Below are 17,296 nucleotides of genomic sequence, written 5' to 3'. Positions count from 1 at the left end.
CAGTGCTGCGGTGTCTGTGGAGTGGTATTAACTGCTCCTTATTCTTTTAACTAATTGAACTTCTATGAGTAGCAGTTAATAACCAAACTCTTACAACTCTACTTAAAGAAGTACGGATTCTTAGGACACATAAAATATCCCCCAAATATCTCTTGAAATATGAATACATTTCTTCATAAGCATAGATCATTTCCACACATGATCACCTCTAGAGGAGCAGAGATGCTTTCATCAAGCATTTAATAAAGAATAAAAGCTTTCATGAAGAATAAAATGTTTTATGAAAAAATGTTTTATTTAATGTTTAGCATTTCTCAGTCCTCACAAAGCTTCCAAAGAATGTTCCTGGCAAAAGTGGCTGCTTTTCTGGTATTTCCAAAATCAACAGTGTAGGTAGCCCCGCCCAGTGGGACCCTGGTGTTGGAATCCACCCTACTTCCTATCCCCAAGAGAGAGGAAACTTCTACGCTATCATACAGAAAGAAATCACCAGACTTGTATTCCTCCTGGCAGTGCCTTCTCATCCCAGGGGAGAAGGAAAGGAAATTGGAAGTAGGTTCTTAATCATTCTTTGCTCTTGTGGTCCAAGTCTTAGGTTTAAAAAGGACTAATCAGCCAGAAAACAATTCATTAAGCGAAAACTGAATGTAACTACAGAGAAATCATGTACCAAACGTCTGCTTTCTTCTCTGAACCCATGGGCTCCAGTAGCCAGAGAAGATCCCTTTCCTAATACTAAAGTCTTAGAATCTAAATCTAAATATGAGTGGGCAAGTTGTTCTCAAGGGCTGACGTGGAAATTGTGATTTTTTTATAAGCAGAAATTTGGTGTGAGGAATTTGAAAGTAATGTTCTCAATCCAAGAATTGGAACCTGAGAAGGGCAAGTGGGTAGGGAGGGCTTTGAGAACTTTCCAAAGGGATCTTCAGATAGGGCTGCGGGGGAAAAAAAAAATCCTTTGCTGGAGAGAACAGCACACAGGAAGCGGCCTGGATCCCACAAAGGAAAGTCAACAGGCCATGGTCAAGGCCACTATTTTGTTAGCTGGAACAGCTCTGATTGGATACAACTGCAGTCTCATATATTCTCTGCCACCCGTGTCACTCACTACAGATGCCATTTAAACTGCTATTTTCTCCTCACCTGGAAGAACTAGACTCTCTTAGCCTTTACCTAGGAAGATGGAGCCTTCCTAGGTGGCAGAGCCTTGCTACATGAGATAATTGTGAGCTTCAGGGTGGATGCCCACTCATCCTAATATCCCCCTGCTTTAGGCAAATCATTGCTTATCTTTGAAAGATGTCTGTAGTTTCACTGATTGCTTCAGTTCATGTGGCTTCCAACACTGATAACAAAGGTGCAAAGATGAAGAATAGTTCAGCATTCTCTGCTTTTCTCATGAGATTGTAGTCAGGGAAGCCAACTGCAAAACAAACCTTGTCGACTTCTCTTGAATAGGAAGTGTCAGACTCCGAAGTGATGTGGAGCAGGCCGACAGTCAGGATGGATAAATTGGGATGATGGGTCCCCCCATGATCAGGCTTGGCACAGAACAAAGGAGGGTAATTCCTCTGTGGAAACAACCTGTAGACTGTCCTTGCGCTCTGCCTACCGTGCTCCAGCCACACCAGCCCCTTCACTGCCTCCTTGGGTCACTGTACCTCAGTGGTTCTCTCTGAAATGCCAAATATTTTTGTAGGACTTCTGTACCAGCTTCTTCCTAGGGCTGGTGTGCCATGCCTTAGATCTGTACCAGGCTGGCAGTGTCTTATTATTCAGAATTTAAGGCATTTGTCTCTTCTAAAGATGTTCTCCATCCCCCCTAAGCACACTTCCCCTTGACCTCCAGTCCCATTGCCTCCTTTCCCTTTCTTTGAAGCCTTAACTCCAGCTCATTCCTCCTCATCTGTTGGGTGTCTGTGTCTCCATCAGTCCTTGCCTGATTTCTTTTCAGAGTGCTTGGAGCTCCTAGAACACTGGCTGACACTTTGTATGTAGTTACTGGATGAATTGTGCTAAAGTCATGTGATTTATCCTTTGGCACATAAATACAGGTAGAAAGGTTCTCATTCAGAATGAATCCTACATCAAATGTATTAGTCACCCTTCCATCTCAGGGACAAAATACTCAGTACCCGCAATTTATAGGAGAAGGGGTTTCTAGTGGGCTCAGTCCAAATCATTTGAGTCCAAGGCAGAATCAGGTGGTGGGAAGACAGGGAAGGAGAGCTGCTTGGGTCATGGTGGTGAGGAAGCAGAGAAGGGAAGAGCTGGGGAGAGAGACACACCCTTCCACGTCACACGGTCCGTGACTCATCTCCAACCAGCCCCCACTTCCCAACAGTGCCCTCAGCTTTGAACTCAACAAGAAATTGACCCACTGATAGGATTAGTGCCTCTTCTGATGCAATCACCTTGCAAACGCTTGGGAATCTAGGGACACATTTTAAATTGAAACCATGATGGTGCTGTTCTAATTTCATTAGAATAAACAAGCAGGAAACCTGACCTCTTGCTGGGTAATAAATAATTACTTTTTTTGTCTTTGCCATGAACCAAACTTTATCAAATCCTCCAGCAGGTTGGGTGTGATGGAAAGAGAAGTACTTTCCAGAAATCTCAATTCTGATTATCATGCCACATAAATCCACAGGCTCAGTTAACATTTTGAGTTTGTAAAATGGTAACCCGCTGTGCCAACGTTTAGGTGAGATGTGTGTGTGTGTCTCACTATACAGTCTTGGCTGGCCTTAAACTCATAATAGTCCTGCTTCAAGCTCCTAAGTGCTGAAATAATAGGTGTGTACCACAACATCTAGCTTAATTTTTTTTTAATTGAAAGGAAGAACTTACTCTTCCTTTCAAAGAATTCTAGAACCTATTCAAATCTAGGTTCCACAGAAGGGATCCAAGAGTCATTAAATCCAGGATTGGGGCTCACTGAAGTGATTTGGGAGTTGAGCTTCTGTGGTTGACCACATCCTGCAGCCCTGCAAACAAGGGTCCAAGGGTGTGGTGTATGGAGTCTGGGACAGAGGGTTCTCAGCCTCCAGGAAGGTCTTGGTTAGTCCCTTTGTTTTTACGAAACAGTGAATTTTCTTCCTTAGGAACTGAGGGTCAAATTTAGGCTCTTCCTGAATTCTAGGATGTGCTACCACCTTATAGTATCAAGGACTTAGTGCTTTTCAAGGGCACTGTGATCTCTTTTGTTAGTATTTGCTCTTGTAAGTGTGTAATATCTACTATGTGACCTGAATAGAGAAGGCAGCAGGGTAATAATGCTTTTACAGGAGAGACAGTAACACGTAATGATCATTTGAGTAACATTTTCCTTTGTATGACTATAAAAAATACTCATAAAAAGAGATCTAGCATTATACTTTTATGAGAAAATTCTGGAATAATATCTGGCAACCACTCTAAAAAATAGATGGATTTCCCCCTCAAATATTTCTGAGCATAGTCTTCTGTTTATTATTCTCAGTCCTGAAAAACATCATAACTCAGGTTTTCTGTTACCATCTTTTAAAAAATGTGATTTCACATCCAGATGGAGCTACTTTGGTGTTACTACACAAACCACAGCAAAAGAGTTATCCCTCTACTTTGGTGAGGTTTTCCAGTGGGCACTCTAATTCTTGATTTCTGACTTTATTAAAAGCAGGGAACTTCACAAGAGAAGGAGGAAAGCGATGCTGACCCCACGGCCGCTCAGAGCCCTGGTCTGCAGGAATGGTTGGCTCAAGTTCGCACCACTCGGACCCACCAGCGGCAAAACAGTCTCCAACAGCAAAAAGTAAGCTCTCCAGCCTATAGCTATGCTAGGGAAGGAACTCAGGGAAGATGGTTCAGAAGGACACATCGCTTTTTAATCAGCTGTTTCTTTTATCTTCTCTTTGAATGAAGCAGGATGTAATGTCCCTTTTCAGTGTACTAGCTACGCATGACCACTGGAATGTCGGGTCATTTAAAGGGAGGAGAGGAGAATGGGAAGAAAAAAGAATCGAGTCATATCATGTACAGATACAAATTTCCTATGGTGAATGTGATCACTATGCATAGCTGAAATGTACCTGTAAAAGTCATTTCCTTTGAAAATTAAAAAAGGAGAGAAAAAAAAGCCCAGTCTTTTAAGAAAACTTACATTTAAGTTTACCACTAGCATAACCCAGTTACCTCGCTCATCTCATCAGGATACCTACTCTATTTTCAGATTTGCTTTCAGTTGAGTCCATTTTATGCTAATAAAACTTGAGCTGAGGGTGTAGCTCAGTGGTAAGGCGCTAGCCTGACATGGGGAGGCATTCCATTTAATCCGCAGAACCAGTCAATCAGTAAAGTCTCACAAAGCCCTCCGAGAACTGGGGAAAGTCTGAACTACATGTTATTTTCAAAGAAGTGGAACTTGTGTTTGCTATCAAGAAAGCACCATCGCAAAATAGAATTGTAAGATGTTCCCCAGTAAAACAAATGAGTTTTAATTCATAATAATGGTTTTTCTTTGATACCTTAACTTTGTGTAAAAGACACATTAAAAGGTCTTATTTTGCTAAGGAGCGAAAACGTGGTACAAATAATGAAAAGGTACAAACCAACCAATTAAAACTACAATTTATAAAGTACGGGGAGGAGTACAAACAGCAGCTGCTTCCAAGCTATGTCTTGGTTTGTAGGATCCAAGTCAGATTTTGAAAAGTCAGAGCTTATTTTGCACCACTTGAGGGCACCATTGCCCAGCAAAATTTTCTTTTCCCGTTGATCCATCTCCTAGCCCCCTAGTTTTTAAAATATCTTTACCAAAGTAAAAGAAAGCTATAGATAACTTCAAAGACATAATTGCATATCTAAACTGCACCTTTTCTACAATGTACGAATGTAAATCTTACTGCCAGAATTCTCTAGGAATTTTCTAGACATGCAACCATGATTGCAGACAACTACTGCAAAGTGACTAAGATGTTTGCATGTTTCCATTTCGTGGTGCAGGAATTAGAGCAGGAATTAGCTGAGCAGAAGAGCCTTCTCCAGTCAGTAGCCAGCCGTGGAGAGGAGATTCTAACCCAACATTCAGCTGCAGAAGCCGCCAGTGGCCTTGGGTATGTTTCAAAATACTTGAACTTTCTCTTCTTATGACGCTTCATTGACATTTGAAGAAATGAAATCCTCTTAACTCAAAGTTTTAAGGCACACAATTTCTGTAAAACATAGTCATTTGCTTTCGCTTTTCGACACTCACTTTTGTACCTTCATGTTGAATATTTTGTTCCACAGTAGAAGCATCGCTAACAACTGGCATACTAACTTAGGTGCCCACCTTTCAGAGGGCTCGGCATATCTGCCAGGGAAGGCCTCCTGAGTGCACGTTCAAATCAGTTAGGAAAGGCATCATGGGACTGAATTTATGGACTTGCTAGACGATCATATCTAACTGCAGAGCATTTTCCCCTCAAGAGCGTATCTTCCCCTAACACCATTCTAAAACTGAGTGTGTGTGCCGGATGAGTATCTCGAGTTTTCTTGATGAGTCTGTTCCTCTAATTTCTACATGTAAAGTCACAGAGTTGGAGTTCTGGTCTACAGTGGAGACTGAAAGTCACTCACACAGACAAAATGTTGAAAGTAAAATTAAGGAAGTTGGAAAATTTTTGTGTTGAAGATTTTGATTTGAAAGGGAGAAAGGTAAAGTAAATGTAAATAGTGTAATAGCACTATATTTCATTCCTGTTCCACAGCTTTGAACTTGGAAAAGTCACTCAACCTGTGCTCATTTGCTCATTTGTAGAGTCAGAATAACCAGAAGCTGCCATGGTGGCAAGAGTATAAAAATTGTGATTATGAACTAAGAAGATATATAGGAAAACCTTTATACCTCTAAAATTTTAAAAGAAAATACCAGTGAAGCCAGTGTGCTCACTGCAGTGCTAAAGGCTATGACTTGGGAGTAGTTTTGACTGTGTTCCATTTCTGAATGTTTATTCCCAAAAGGAATAATGTGAAGAAGGGAATATGCATCCTGAAGATGGCTTTTAAAATATTATTTATAACACCAAATAATTGAAAAGGGAGAAAAGCTCTGTAATCTAAAATTTTGAAGCTAGGTTTTCTGTGTATATAACCTTAATAAAAATCATATATAATATATTAGAAAATGTGTATATATAACCAAATAAAAATGTGAAGTAAACACACAGCATTTGTGTACACAAGAATGAAAATATAACATAGATTATCAGACTAACTTTGCAGAGGGCCAGAGGGGAAGGTTTTTAAGTGTTTTTTTACACCTTAATCGACACTGACTACAGTTGCCAACATGACTTTTGTGCCAATGATGCGGAGAGAAAGGGAGAGAGAGATTGTCCCTTGGTTTTATATAAAATTTTGTATGAACATCAATGAATTAAAAGTGATAAACATGTGTGTGAATATTTATATGCATTGAATTTCAAGGGCAATATAGTGACAAAGTATATATAAATATAGATGTCAAGAAGACATCAAATAAAGCAAAACAATAAAAATATTGACATGATTATATTAATCATGTATATTACATATATCACTTTAAAAGAATATGAATGAAAACAATTACAACATGTAATCATGAATTGCATTTAAATATCCCTGAAGCTGTAAAACTGGTTTAAAAACATGTCAGAGTTTTAGGACACCTCTTTAGTCCATCATGCTTAAAAATGATGGTAAGGCTTAAATATAGAACGATCGCGAACCCACGGTGAGACATTCCATCCTTTCCACATTCACTGAGTTGAGCTTTGCCCTCACTGTGCATTTTCTGTTTCCAGTTCCTCTAAGGTGGTTACTCCACCCTGAGAGCTGTCTGTATCTTTTTGCTCTACATTTCTTTTTACAAACAGCCCCTCACATATGTCTTCCCCGCCTACAGCTAAGCCTTGAAAAGAAGCAGTTGGGAGCCTCCACAGCTCTTGTGCCATGAATTCTTTCTTTCCTTTTATTTTGTTTTAAAGAGAAAAAAATAAAAACAATGATACAGAATTTCAAAACAGGGTAATAGGAAGCTGACAATGATTAATATATTGCATATTGTTGTCTTCAGAATAGTTGCTCAGATTACAAGATATAGGCATGCAAAATTAATCAACCGGTATAAGCACAGACCAACCTTTTCAGTGAATTAAAAGAAATTAGTTTAATTGTGTTAGCTATCATATGTATATATTTTTTTTTCTTTTGCTTTCATGATTTCTTTTTTCCTCTTACTCTTCACTTTTAGAAAGACAAGCAACTATAAATTTCTTTTGTAAACATGAAATATGAAAACCTTTGAAAAGGACATTTGCCGTGCAGTACCAGCTTTAATATATCTTTAATGAAAAACAGAATAATATGCTCAGGGGAAATATATATTTATAGTCAGCCTTTCACTTATTAGCTGTATTCCTAATACTATCAAATGTTAATTGGTTTGTATAAATTTGTTTGTATAAATTCCTATGAAAAGGGCTTTATCCATTTCAGATATTTATAAATTTGCATAAGTTTACTTTATACAGAGTAAATACCTTTAAGACAGATTAGGTTGATGGAGAGTTCCTTCCAAGATTACTAAGGAAAACCAGCTAGAATTTCATTGATATAAAAATATGCAAGGAAAAAATATTCTCTATTGGGAATGAAAGGCTACATTCTAATTTTAAACTTATTTGCTACTATTTTTATACTAACTGTAAGAATATTAAATGCTTCTCATCTTTTAGAATCAATTTTATGTGAACATGGTGAATTAAAGTGATACAGTATAGTTCACCACCATAAAAGAAAGTACAATAAGTAGTTTTAATTGCATAGGCACTTTAAAACTTCTTTTAATTTAAAAGGATCTTAAAAAGAGAATTATGAGATTAATATAACAAACACTCATTTAGAAGTATTAATTCTGTTTTGCCATTTTTTTACTCAATGATATTATTTTTCCATCAATCCATAGCAATACTGCAAATACAATTCTTCACTTTAATTGCTTGATTTTATATATATATATATATATATATATATATATATATTTTTTTTTTTTTTTTTTTTTTTTTTTTTTGGTACCAGGGATCGAACTCACAACCTCACGCTTGCCAGGCAGGCACTTAGGCCCTTAAGCTAAATCCCCAGTCGGTTGATAATATTTTATGTCATGAGCATAACTTACTTTCTTTTTTTCTTTCTCCCTTCCTTCCTTTTGTTTTTCTTGTTATATTGTTGAAAATAACCTTACAATGTCTCTAACAGATGGGAGAGATTCCATGAGGTATACCCTATAGTAGAATCCTAGCATTTTAAGCTTACTGAAATGTTAAGGCTTACTTAAAAACCTTACCAAAAGACAGTATTGTGTTCACATGTATTTTTGTGAAGATTTGACTTTGGGGTTCAGCACAGCATTATTCTGCCAATGAACTTGTCCTATTTTTTTCCACTTAAGCTAGAAGCCTTGTGTTAGTCAAATTTCTGCCACCATGATAAAATAACAGATAAACAATATAAAAGATGGAAATGTTAATTTTGCTCACACTTTCAGAAGTTTTAGTTCATGGTCACCTGGCCTCCTTGTTTTGGGCCTGTGGCAAGGCAGAATGTCTTGGCAGGGAGCACATGGTGAAACAAAGCTGTTTACTTTTTGGTGCCATGGAAGCCAGCAGAGGTGAGCCAGGATCATGGTATCCCTTTCAAGGGCACCACCCCCTCAGTGACCACACTTTGTCCCACTTGGGGCCACCTTCTAAGGTTTCCACTGCTTCCTAATAGTCCCACACTTCAGTGCCTAGGCCTTCAAATCATGGCCTTGGGAAAATATAACAAGCACTGTGTCAAAATATTAATATCTAATATGCCTTTCAGATAAAATGATTCTAGTTAGGCTCTCAAAATTACTGGCACACTAAGATTTGTGGAAAGTTAGGCTCCCTAGATTATTGTTCTTACGTTATCATTGTTATTAACCCCATTTATCAGGGGGCTGTTATTAGCCAGATAAGGCTATAACAGCATGTACTTATGCTCTTTTTTAAAAATTTTGATGGTTTTGTAAGATAGATACTATCTTTGCAAAACATTGAGGCACAGAGCAGCAAAACAAATTCCTCAGTGTCACAAACCTACTTTGTCACTGGGAAAGCCAGGCTGTGTGTCAGATATCACACTGCCCTTTTGTCCTGTGTTCTGTCCTCCCTGAGCATCTATCTCCTGCAGGTCCTCTGGTCTCATGGTGAAAACTGAGTAGGCAAACTAGTGTCTTCAGGGTTTTGGACTAATTTATGAGCTATTTGTAATGGCAGATTACAATCAAAGGATCAGAATCTATAATCACAGACTTCTTTATGATTCTAAATTTGCAATTATTTTTATCTAATATGGAGCTGTTATCAGCACACTTTTAAAATATTCGTTCTGTTCATTTATGATATAGTAAGAATATACTAGCTTTTTTTTTTTGCCTTTTTGAGACAGGGTCTTGCTATCAGTTCAGGCTGTCCTTGAGCTCATTTTGTAGCACAGGCTGGTCTCAAACTCGAAACAATCCTCCTGCCTCAGCCTCCTGAGTGCTGGGATTACAAGCATGAGCCAGCATGCCCGGCATATATTAGCTTTATAGCCTCAAATTTTGTATTTTAATTAATACTTTTGAAGTGTAAGCTAAGAGTAATGTAGCTCCAGTGTACAAGACACATAGTAGGTTGCCTGTCTCAATGCCTTTGCTGTACATATTGTAAGCTTAGATTTTTGATTCTTTTAATAGTGAAAAACCTGATGTGTTATCCCAGGAGTTGGGACAAGAAGGGGAGAAATCAACTGCAGAAGACCAGATGAGAATGAAATGGGAAAGCCTACATCAAGAATTTAGTACCAAACAGAAGCTACTACAGAGTGTTCTGGAACAAGAACAAGAGCAAGTGGTATCAAACAGTTTTGCTTTTATATATTAAGAGATATGCAGTTCACACTGAGAAAATATAACTACAGTCTTCTATATTTTCATTATCACTGCCATACGAAGACATAAGTCAATTATCAAGCCTGTGTCATGTATAAGCCTGCCTCACTATGAAATTTTCAGTTCTAGCTAACATTTTTCCTCAGAGGTGATGAATATCTGATTCATCAGAAGCATAAACCATTATATTTTAAAATTTTGTTTCAACATTGAAAGTTATGACTACAAATCAAGGGTATACATATGTATTATGAAAGGAATTCCACAGATTCAGAATTAAATTGTCAAATTGTCAGGTCTCCTTACTTTCCATTGCAACTTCCAGTATTTAATATTTTCAGAGGTCTTAATGAGAAACACAGTGGGCCTTTGGAAAAGAAGGGAAACCAGTGGTCAGTGAATCTAGCTGCTGACCCACCGGTAAGACTGGTTTTGGGGATGAATAATTGTGTGATGTTGGGTTCACTTCCACCAGCCATGCCAAATCTAAGGGAGCTGAATACGGCCAGAGAAGTTTCCAGGTAAATAATTTCTACTAGTCTGCTCTAAACAGCAGTTAGGGAACCAGGGAAGTCGACAGAATCTGAGAGTTCAGAGGGCTGGTGAGAAAGCCAGGGACCCAAGCAGGCCTGGGATGCCTACTGTGACTGTGACATGAGGTTTTGAGCTAAAAACCAAGGCCCCAGTCCTAGTCCAGCAATGTGTACCCAGGCTCATCCCAAGGCAGTGGTTTTTCCATCATGGTAATTCTAAGACATTTAAGATTTTATTTTATTTTAATTTTTGAGACCAGATCTCGCTGTGAAGTTCAAGCTGGCCTTTAGCTCACTTTGTGGCCCAGGCTGGTCTCAAACTCCCAACGATCCTCTTGATCATTAAAGACATGCACCACCATGCCCATCACGAAACTTCTAGTATTGATCTGAGGAAGCTGTTCTTCATTTCTCTAGCCAGCTCTGGCTTAAGATTTGAGGGAGATTGAACCTGAAAAGAAGGGAATCAATAGTTGTGTGATATCTAAGGAATTGGGGCAGGAACTATCAAAGCAGACACTGTAAAGGGTCACAAAGGAGAAAGGAGAGATTATCAAAGGGCCACAAGGTGTTTCTGTCGTGACTCTCCAGAGCCATGTATTTCTATCCCATTTTTCAAAACTACATCAATGCCGTGCCCTCCCCTGCCCCTGTGGCCACTGAGTCTGCAGGAATAGTTTCCAGCTCTGTTCCCCAGTGAATTTAAAGCACTCTGTTCCTGGAGGCTGTTGCCCTAGAGATATAGTTCACCCTGACAAATGATGCCCTCTAACTTTTGTATGGACCACCTACCTGTTTTGTGTTAATCCTTCCTTAGCCCTCCCCCTGCCCCAACAAATGTCCCTTACATGCATGGCCTTGACTTCTTGATTTCTGTTGCAGATATCCTGGACTTCATAGCCAGGTTGCTGTCTTGTATTTTCCCATTCCTTTAATGAGAATGGTTAATTAAGTATAATCCTGACTCAGAGGATTACAATTTTTTCTGCCCTTCCTAAGGCAGATAAACCTAGGACTTTTCTGATATCTGTGCTTACTTATTCTACATCTGACTATTATTCTCCACTCTTTAGACAGGTACTCAGCCCCAGGATTCTACCTGTTTTCCGTCCAACTCATAGCAGCTGCATCCTTAATTTCCTATCACAGACTTTACCCATTGACTTCTCTTGTCTTGAGGGGTTACTTGAGTTTAGATCATGCTTGTGACTCACTTGCATTTTTTATTTTAAATGGAAAACATCAAATATTCTTCTTTATGTTATATCTTTCCTTGAATATTTAGCAGGAATCACTGATCATTTGTACAAAGTGCCTCCAAAATGTATTTCCTTTGATGTGAAAGTGAGGGAAAGATAGAGAAAAAGCAAGTGATTTATCACAGTTTCCAAGAGGAAAAAAGATTTGGTGAACACATTATAAGCCTAGGTGTTAACGTATCAGTACTACGACAAGATCACCTTTCTGTCTACATTGCACACCTATGAACTGTGGCTCAGAGTAGTTAACTTCTCAGGGCCTTGTAACTAAGAGGTAGGGCCAGAACAGATGCAGATCTGTTCCTTGCAAAGTGCCTGTTTTCAATACTTGCTAATCAGCCTTTTGTACACAATATATTTACTCATCTCAAGTGTCAAAACACAGTGGGGGGGTCATCTATATCCCATCCCAATAAATATTCATACATTTCTTAAAAATTGAACATATAGCGATCTCCATGAATAGAAAGCCAGAGGAAACATAGATTTAAAAATAAATAGTGGAAAGTTACTATTGCAGGTGTGGAATGTAAGGTAGAAGCTTTTAAAGGGATGCTGGGGGATGAGCGCTCCGCCTGTGGTAAAAAATGGGTTGGCGCTGTCCCAGAATGATTGGCAACAGTCTGAAAGCCAGGATGAGGTGTGCTGAAAAATCAGAGGAGCCAACTGGAAGCATTTCCAGAGTGTGAGTGTTTCTACATTCTGGTCCTTATGGGGAGGCATTCTGTTTGCTTGAAAGAGACTACAGAACAGTGCAAGGAAAGGGGGCACCCTTGACCTGGTGTTTGGGATGGGTTATTTTCCTTCCCTGCCCCCTCCCTTCTCCGTCCTCATCCCCTTCCCCTCCCCCTTCCTCTTCTCCTTCCCCTCCCGCTTCTCCCTCTCTAGGTAGTGCTCAGACTGAAAAGATGAGTTGGAAGAATGACTATGATAAGCTTTCAGGCATTTTCTTCCTACCACCATTTTTAAAAGTTAATCAGAAGAAATCTGGCCATTGCTGAATCTGGCCAGCATGTTCAGTGATATGACCAGACGAGTCATGGTTCTCTAGATGAGGTTTCCTAAAGACATTTTTTCCAGCATACATCGTGGTGTGCATCTTCAAATGAGCAAGTGGTCCACAGTACAAACACTCTTCAATAAACCGCCCCGTTTGTCTGCAGCTATACAGTAGACCAAATCGGCTTCTGTCTGGTGTGCCACTGTACAAAGGCGAAGGACAGACCCAGGATAAATCCGCAGTGACGTCATTACTGGATGGACTGAACCAGGCCTTTGAGGAGGTTTCATCCCAGGTAGAGCTGTAGGGTTATGCTGTGTGTGTGACTGTCTGGGATTGGATTTGTCTTGTCCTGCTTGTACTGGTTTTCATGGTCTTCCATGAATGACCTTGGATTAAAAAGCATCTGTCTGTGGTGTTGCAGCCTAGTACTTTTTTTATTCCTCAAAATGCCATAATTTATTCTTCATCTCTTTGCGTATATGCTTGTTCTCCAGGATGCTGGAGCAAAGAATCAAAATATGCACTTGGAACAGAAGCTCTATGATGGTGTCTCAGCTACCTCCACTTGGTTGGATGATGTTGAAGAGCGGTTATTTGTTGCCACAGCACTTTTACCAGAAGAAACAGAAACTTGTCTCTTTAACCAGGAGGTAAGTTTGGCAGTTGCTGTCTCTGAGTGACATTTCAGAGCATGTGAAGCTTTGATATTGTACATAATTTTATATATAAAGAATAGCAACATAAAACATCTCTAATAAAGTACAATAGTTTATTTCTAGGTGATATCTAGCTGGTACAGTATAAAATGAAATTGCTTTAATACAGAAAGGTTTCAAAGGTTTGTAAAAGGAGGAAAATAATGGGGAACTGTAGATAATTGTTACATACCACAAATTTTCTAGGTGTGAAACACAAGTTTTAAAGCAAGTACTGAATTTCTAAGTAGCATTTCATACAACCCATTTTTTATCGTTATATATTATCATTAGATATTGCTGTAAAGTTTCTGAGAAAAATCCCTTCTAGACTAATTTCCTTAAAATGTGTAGATGTATGTGAAAGAAGTTCTGCAGTCTTAGATATGATTATTGCTAAGTGAGATGTAATGGACTTTCTCTGAGGAAATGACTTGATTTGCACATTGATTCATGGATCCAAGCGTGGAAATGAAATCTCTCTTTTATCCATCCTAGGCTCTTGCCAAAGACATTAAGGAAATGTCTGAAGAAGTGGATAAGAACAAGAACTTGTTTTCCCAAACTTTTCCAGAGAATGGTGATAACCGAGATGTTATTGAAGATACTTTGGAGTGTCTTTTGGGCAGATTATCCCTACTGGACTCAGTAGTGGATCAGCGGTGCCATCAGATGAAAGAAAGACTCCAGCAAATACTAAGTTTCCAGGTAAACAAGACAATTTCAAAGGATTTTTGACCATGTTGGGGTAAAGTTCATCATAATCAGAAGGGTAACTTCTTGAGGTATGTTATAAACCTTGTCCACCCTAAATGTACAATGAAGGGAAGAGCATTGCAGGAAATGAGGCAGCTTGGACTAAAGGTAAGCTGAAAATTTTGTGATTCTAGAAATGGGAAGGTAGAGAAAGCCACTCAAATTAAGGACTGAATAAAACCTTACATTCAACCAATGAAAGTCAAATTGATATTTTATTATAAATATAATTTCTAGTTGTTAAATAGTGGAGCTTAATAGCCAGAAAGCACATAGAAAGTACCCCAGATTCAGTGTCCAACTGTTTTTGAAGGTGGCTGCATGCTAATTTCTTCTATCTTAAAATGTCTTATATTACTTTCTGATTCTAACTCCTCATACTTACTACAGTTAGCTCCATATTAGGATTCCATTGTCATATGATACTTCTGTGCTAATGAAATTTGTCATATGACTGTGCATAGAAATAAATGCAAAAGCTACTAACAAATTCTTTTAATATGATCTTTCACTCCTAATAAAAGGCCCTTTGGAAAATGCTTTTGTTTAATTAAATCATATTTTTGACAAAATCTATACATATGCATGTGTAATTCTTGCTTGATACAAATTATTGATTTGAAAAAATGAAGCTATGCAGTATTAAACAAATGATTCATTTGTCATGTAACATTTTCTATATTTTCATTTTGGAGGGATAAATTACCACTGATGTCCAGTAAAATTATGAAAACATTGTGTTGTATTTTTTAATCACAAAAATTTCAGATGAATTGTTGTCTTTAATCTTCAGTAAATTCCTACTAGTTAAACATTGTTCTAATTTTACAAATTCAGAAGAAGAAAAATTAATAACATGGTCTCTGAAATCATCAGTCCAAATCAGATTCAACTTCTGGCTTTTTCAGTTACTACTGTATAATCTTAGCTCCTTAATTTCTCTTAGTCTTAGTAATCTTCAAATATTCAATCACACCTATAGTAATTATCTCATAATAATTTTGTTATTATTGCTATAATTACATAATAATTTATTACATTGCTATAATTTTGTTACATTGCTATAATAAGAGAAACATTATAATTAATAGGGGCTCTGAAACCAACAGCAGGATTAAATTACTTCACACATATTCAGAATTAAGTACCAGAGAAGAATTCGATTCCAAGTGCTCTGTATTTTGTAGTATCAGAGTGATGGCAGAGAGAGAAGGAGACTAGACTGACTCAAGATAGATTGTGAAGGTGGAAAGAGTAGGAAAATATTCAAGCACATTAGACAGCTTCTGAGAAGTCCAGAAGCTCTGAATTGGTACCATTGACTGGGAGATGTATTAAGATGCACATGTGAAGAGTCAGTAGACATTTGAGCATGCGAGTCTGTGGCATGGAGGAACAACCTACACAGAACATTCCCATCTACATCTGCGAGCTTGTGTAATACACAGGAAAGAAAATTTCCCGGAGTCAGAAAAGCAGATGCTCATTATTTAGGTATTTTGTTTCATGTGCAGGATCTTTTTGCATACATGTATACTCAATATGTCTAAAATCACCCAGACTTTCATATAAATTATGAAGGTTTATTTCTTTAAGTTAAAATTCATCTTTTGTGTATTATTCTAGTGTAATATTTGTGTACGTGGTAGGTTGATGGTGCTAATGTATTTATCACAGGAAAACATATTTCTCTTTTTTAACTGCACTTATTATGTTAGGGGTTTTGGCACTTTTAATTTTATCATAATTGTTGCTAGTCAGCAAAAATATGAACTGAGCACACTACTTTGGAAATTATTTTACTTTTTTTTTTCTGGTACCAGAGATCAAACTCAGAACCTTGCACTTGCCAGGCAGGCGCTTACGCTGCTAACCTAAATCCCTGGCCCTGGCAATTATTTTGTTATAGGGGACTATAAGAAGAAAATTTAATCATGAAAGTCTTCCTAAATCGTGTCTATTTTACCTTTGCCAACCAGTTTCTACTTATTGGTGTCCAGCTCATAAATAAAAATTGACCATTCAGGTATTTTGTTTCAATTTCATCGAAAGAGTTCCAGTATTATAATGAAAGATCAAGCCATAAGCTCCTTCATTTTACTTTGTACCAAGAACTTGGTTTGCTGAGAGTGCTCAGTAATTATTTGGGTAGTATGTCTCCGCTTTTCATCTAATCTTTGAGTACTAGCTTTTGCCAGACTATTTATTGACATTATTTTGTATTTAAAAAAGCTATCTGAAAGGATACATGCATGTTATGTATGTTATATATGTGGAATCACAATCAAGGCAGCTGTCAACTGTCCTGGTCAAGAGATTAGCATGAGTTGAGCTTCAGTCTGTGGACAGCCAGCTTCTCACACATTTGTCTGGCTAACAGAAGAAACAGAACTTATTGGCTGGAACTTACTGACTTACTAGGTGTTATAGTTTAAAGTTTTTGTTCATTACTCCTTTGGGAATTTACTACCAAAATTCTGATAGCTAGATCTTTTTTGTACAATTTTGTAGAGTTCTGATAACTAGCTCCTTATTTAGATGAATAATCTATGTGAACAAGACTTCGCTAAAATAAAATTTTCTGTGTTTTTTCTTAATATGTTCTTAGTCTTAATAGGTCAGAATTGTTTTCTAAACTTCTTGGTGGCTTTTTATAAATTTGCACAAGTTCTTTGAAGAGAGGAGAAGAAAGTGAGATAAAGAGGGAAGGAGAGGAAAGAGAAAAAGAATCATGATCTTTTAAAGAATCATATTATTTCCCACATCAGGATAATACCTATAGGTTGTTTTCTTAGATAAAACCTGTTAGTATGCAATTTGTACTGAAATGTTTGTATATACACCAATTTATTTCAGATATAACAAGATCAGGGTAACTTGTATTGTTTTATGTTTGAACTCCATTTGTATTATGTGAAAAATGGTTTATGTAATTAGTCTTCACAATTTGATTTCAGCACTTAGGTAAATTGCTGGTAATTCTTTTTACTTTCTCTAGAAAAGTATTGTTTCGTCTCAAAATTAAACTTTTAAACCTTTGCAGTCAGCCATTCATATTGTTGGGTTCTACATCCTCATTTTTAATC

The 17,296-nt window shown here is 37.8% G+C and overlaps 1 protein-coding gene across 15 annotated transcripts in view; it reads left to right on the top strand.

Moving 5' to 3' along the window:
• Positions 1-17,296, top strand: part of Syne1 (spectrin repeat containing nuclear envelope protein 1) — a 430,253-nt gene that overhangs the window by 310,549 nt on the left and 102,408 nt on the right. For 11 of the 15 annotated variants that reach the window (XM_063233318.1, XM_013151061.3, XM_063233320.1 and 8 more), the window contains 6 exons: positions 3,662-3,796; positions 4,987-5,096; positions 9,770-9,926; positions 12,920-13,051; positions 13,254-13,409; positions 13,953-14,162. In XM_063233318.1, coding sequence (XP_063089388.1) covers positions 3,662-3,796; positions 4,987-5,096; positions 9,770-9,926; positions 12,920-13,051; positions 13,254-13,409; positions 13,953-14,162 — 900 coding nt within the window. The remainder of the gene's footprint in view (positions 1-3,661; positions 3,797-4,986; positions 5,097-9,769; positions 9,927-12,919; positions 13,052-13,253; positions 13,410-13,952; positions 14,163-17,296) is intronic. The other 4 variants (XM_023564552.2, XM_063233321.1, XM_063233319.1 and 1 more) reach the window with 1 other exon arrangement.

This window comes from Cavia porcellus, unplaced genomic scaffold (assembly GCF_034190915.1).
Source record: "Cavia porcellus strain 051 isolate PalLab524CR breed Dunkin Hartley unplaced genomic scaffold, mCavPor4.1 scaffold_22, whole genome shotgun sequence".
Taxonomy (NCBI): Eukaryota; Metazoa; Chordata; class Mammalia; order Rodentia; family Caviidae; genus Cavia; species Cavia porcellus.
Note: the sequence above shows the minus strand (reverse complement) of the source record. Positions and strands in the feature narration are given on the sequence as shown.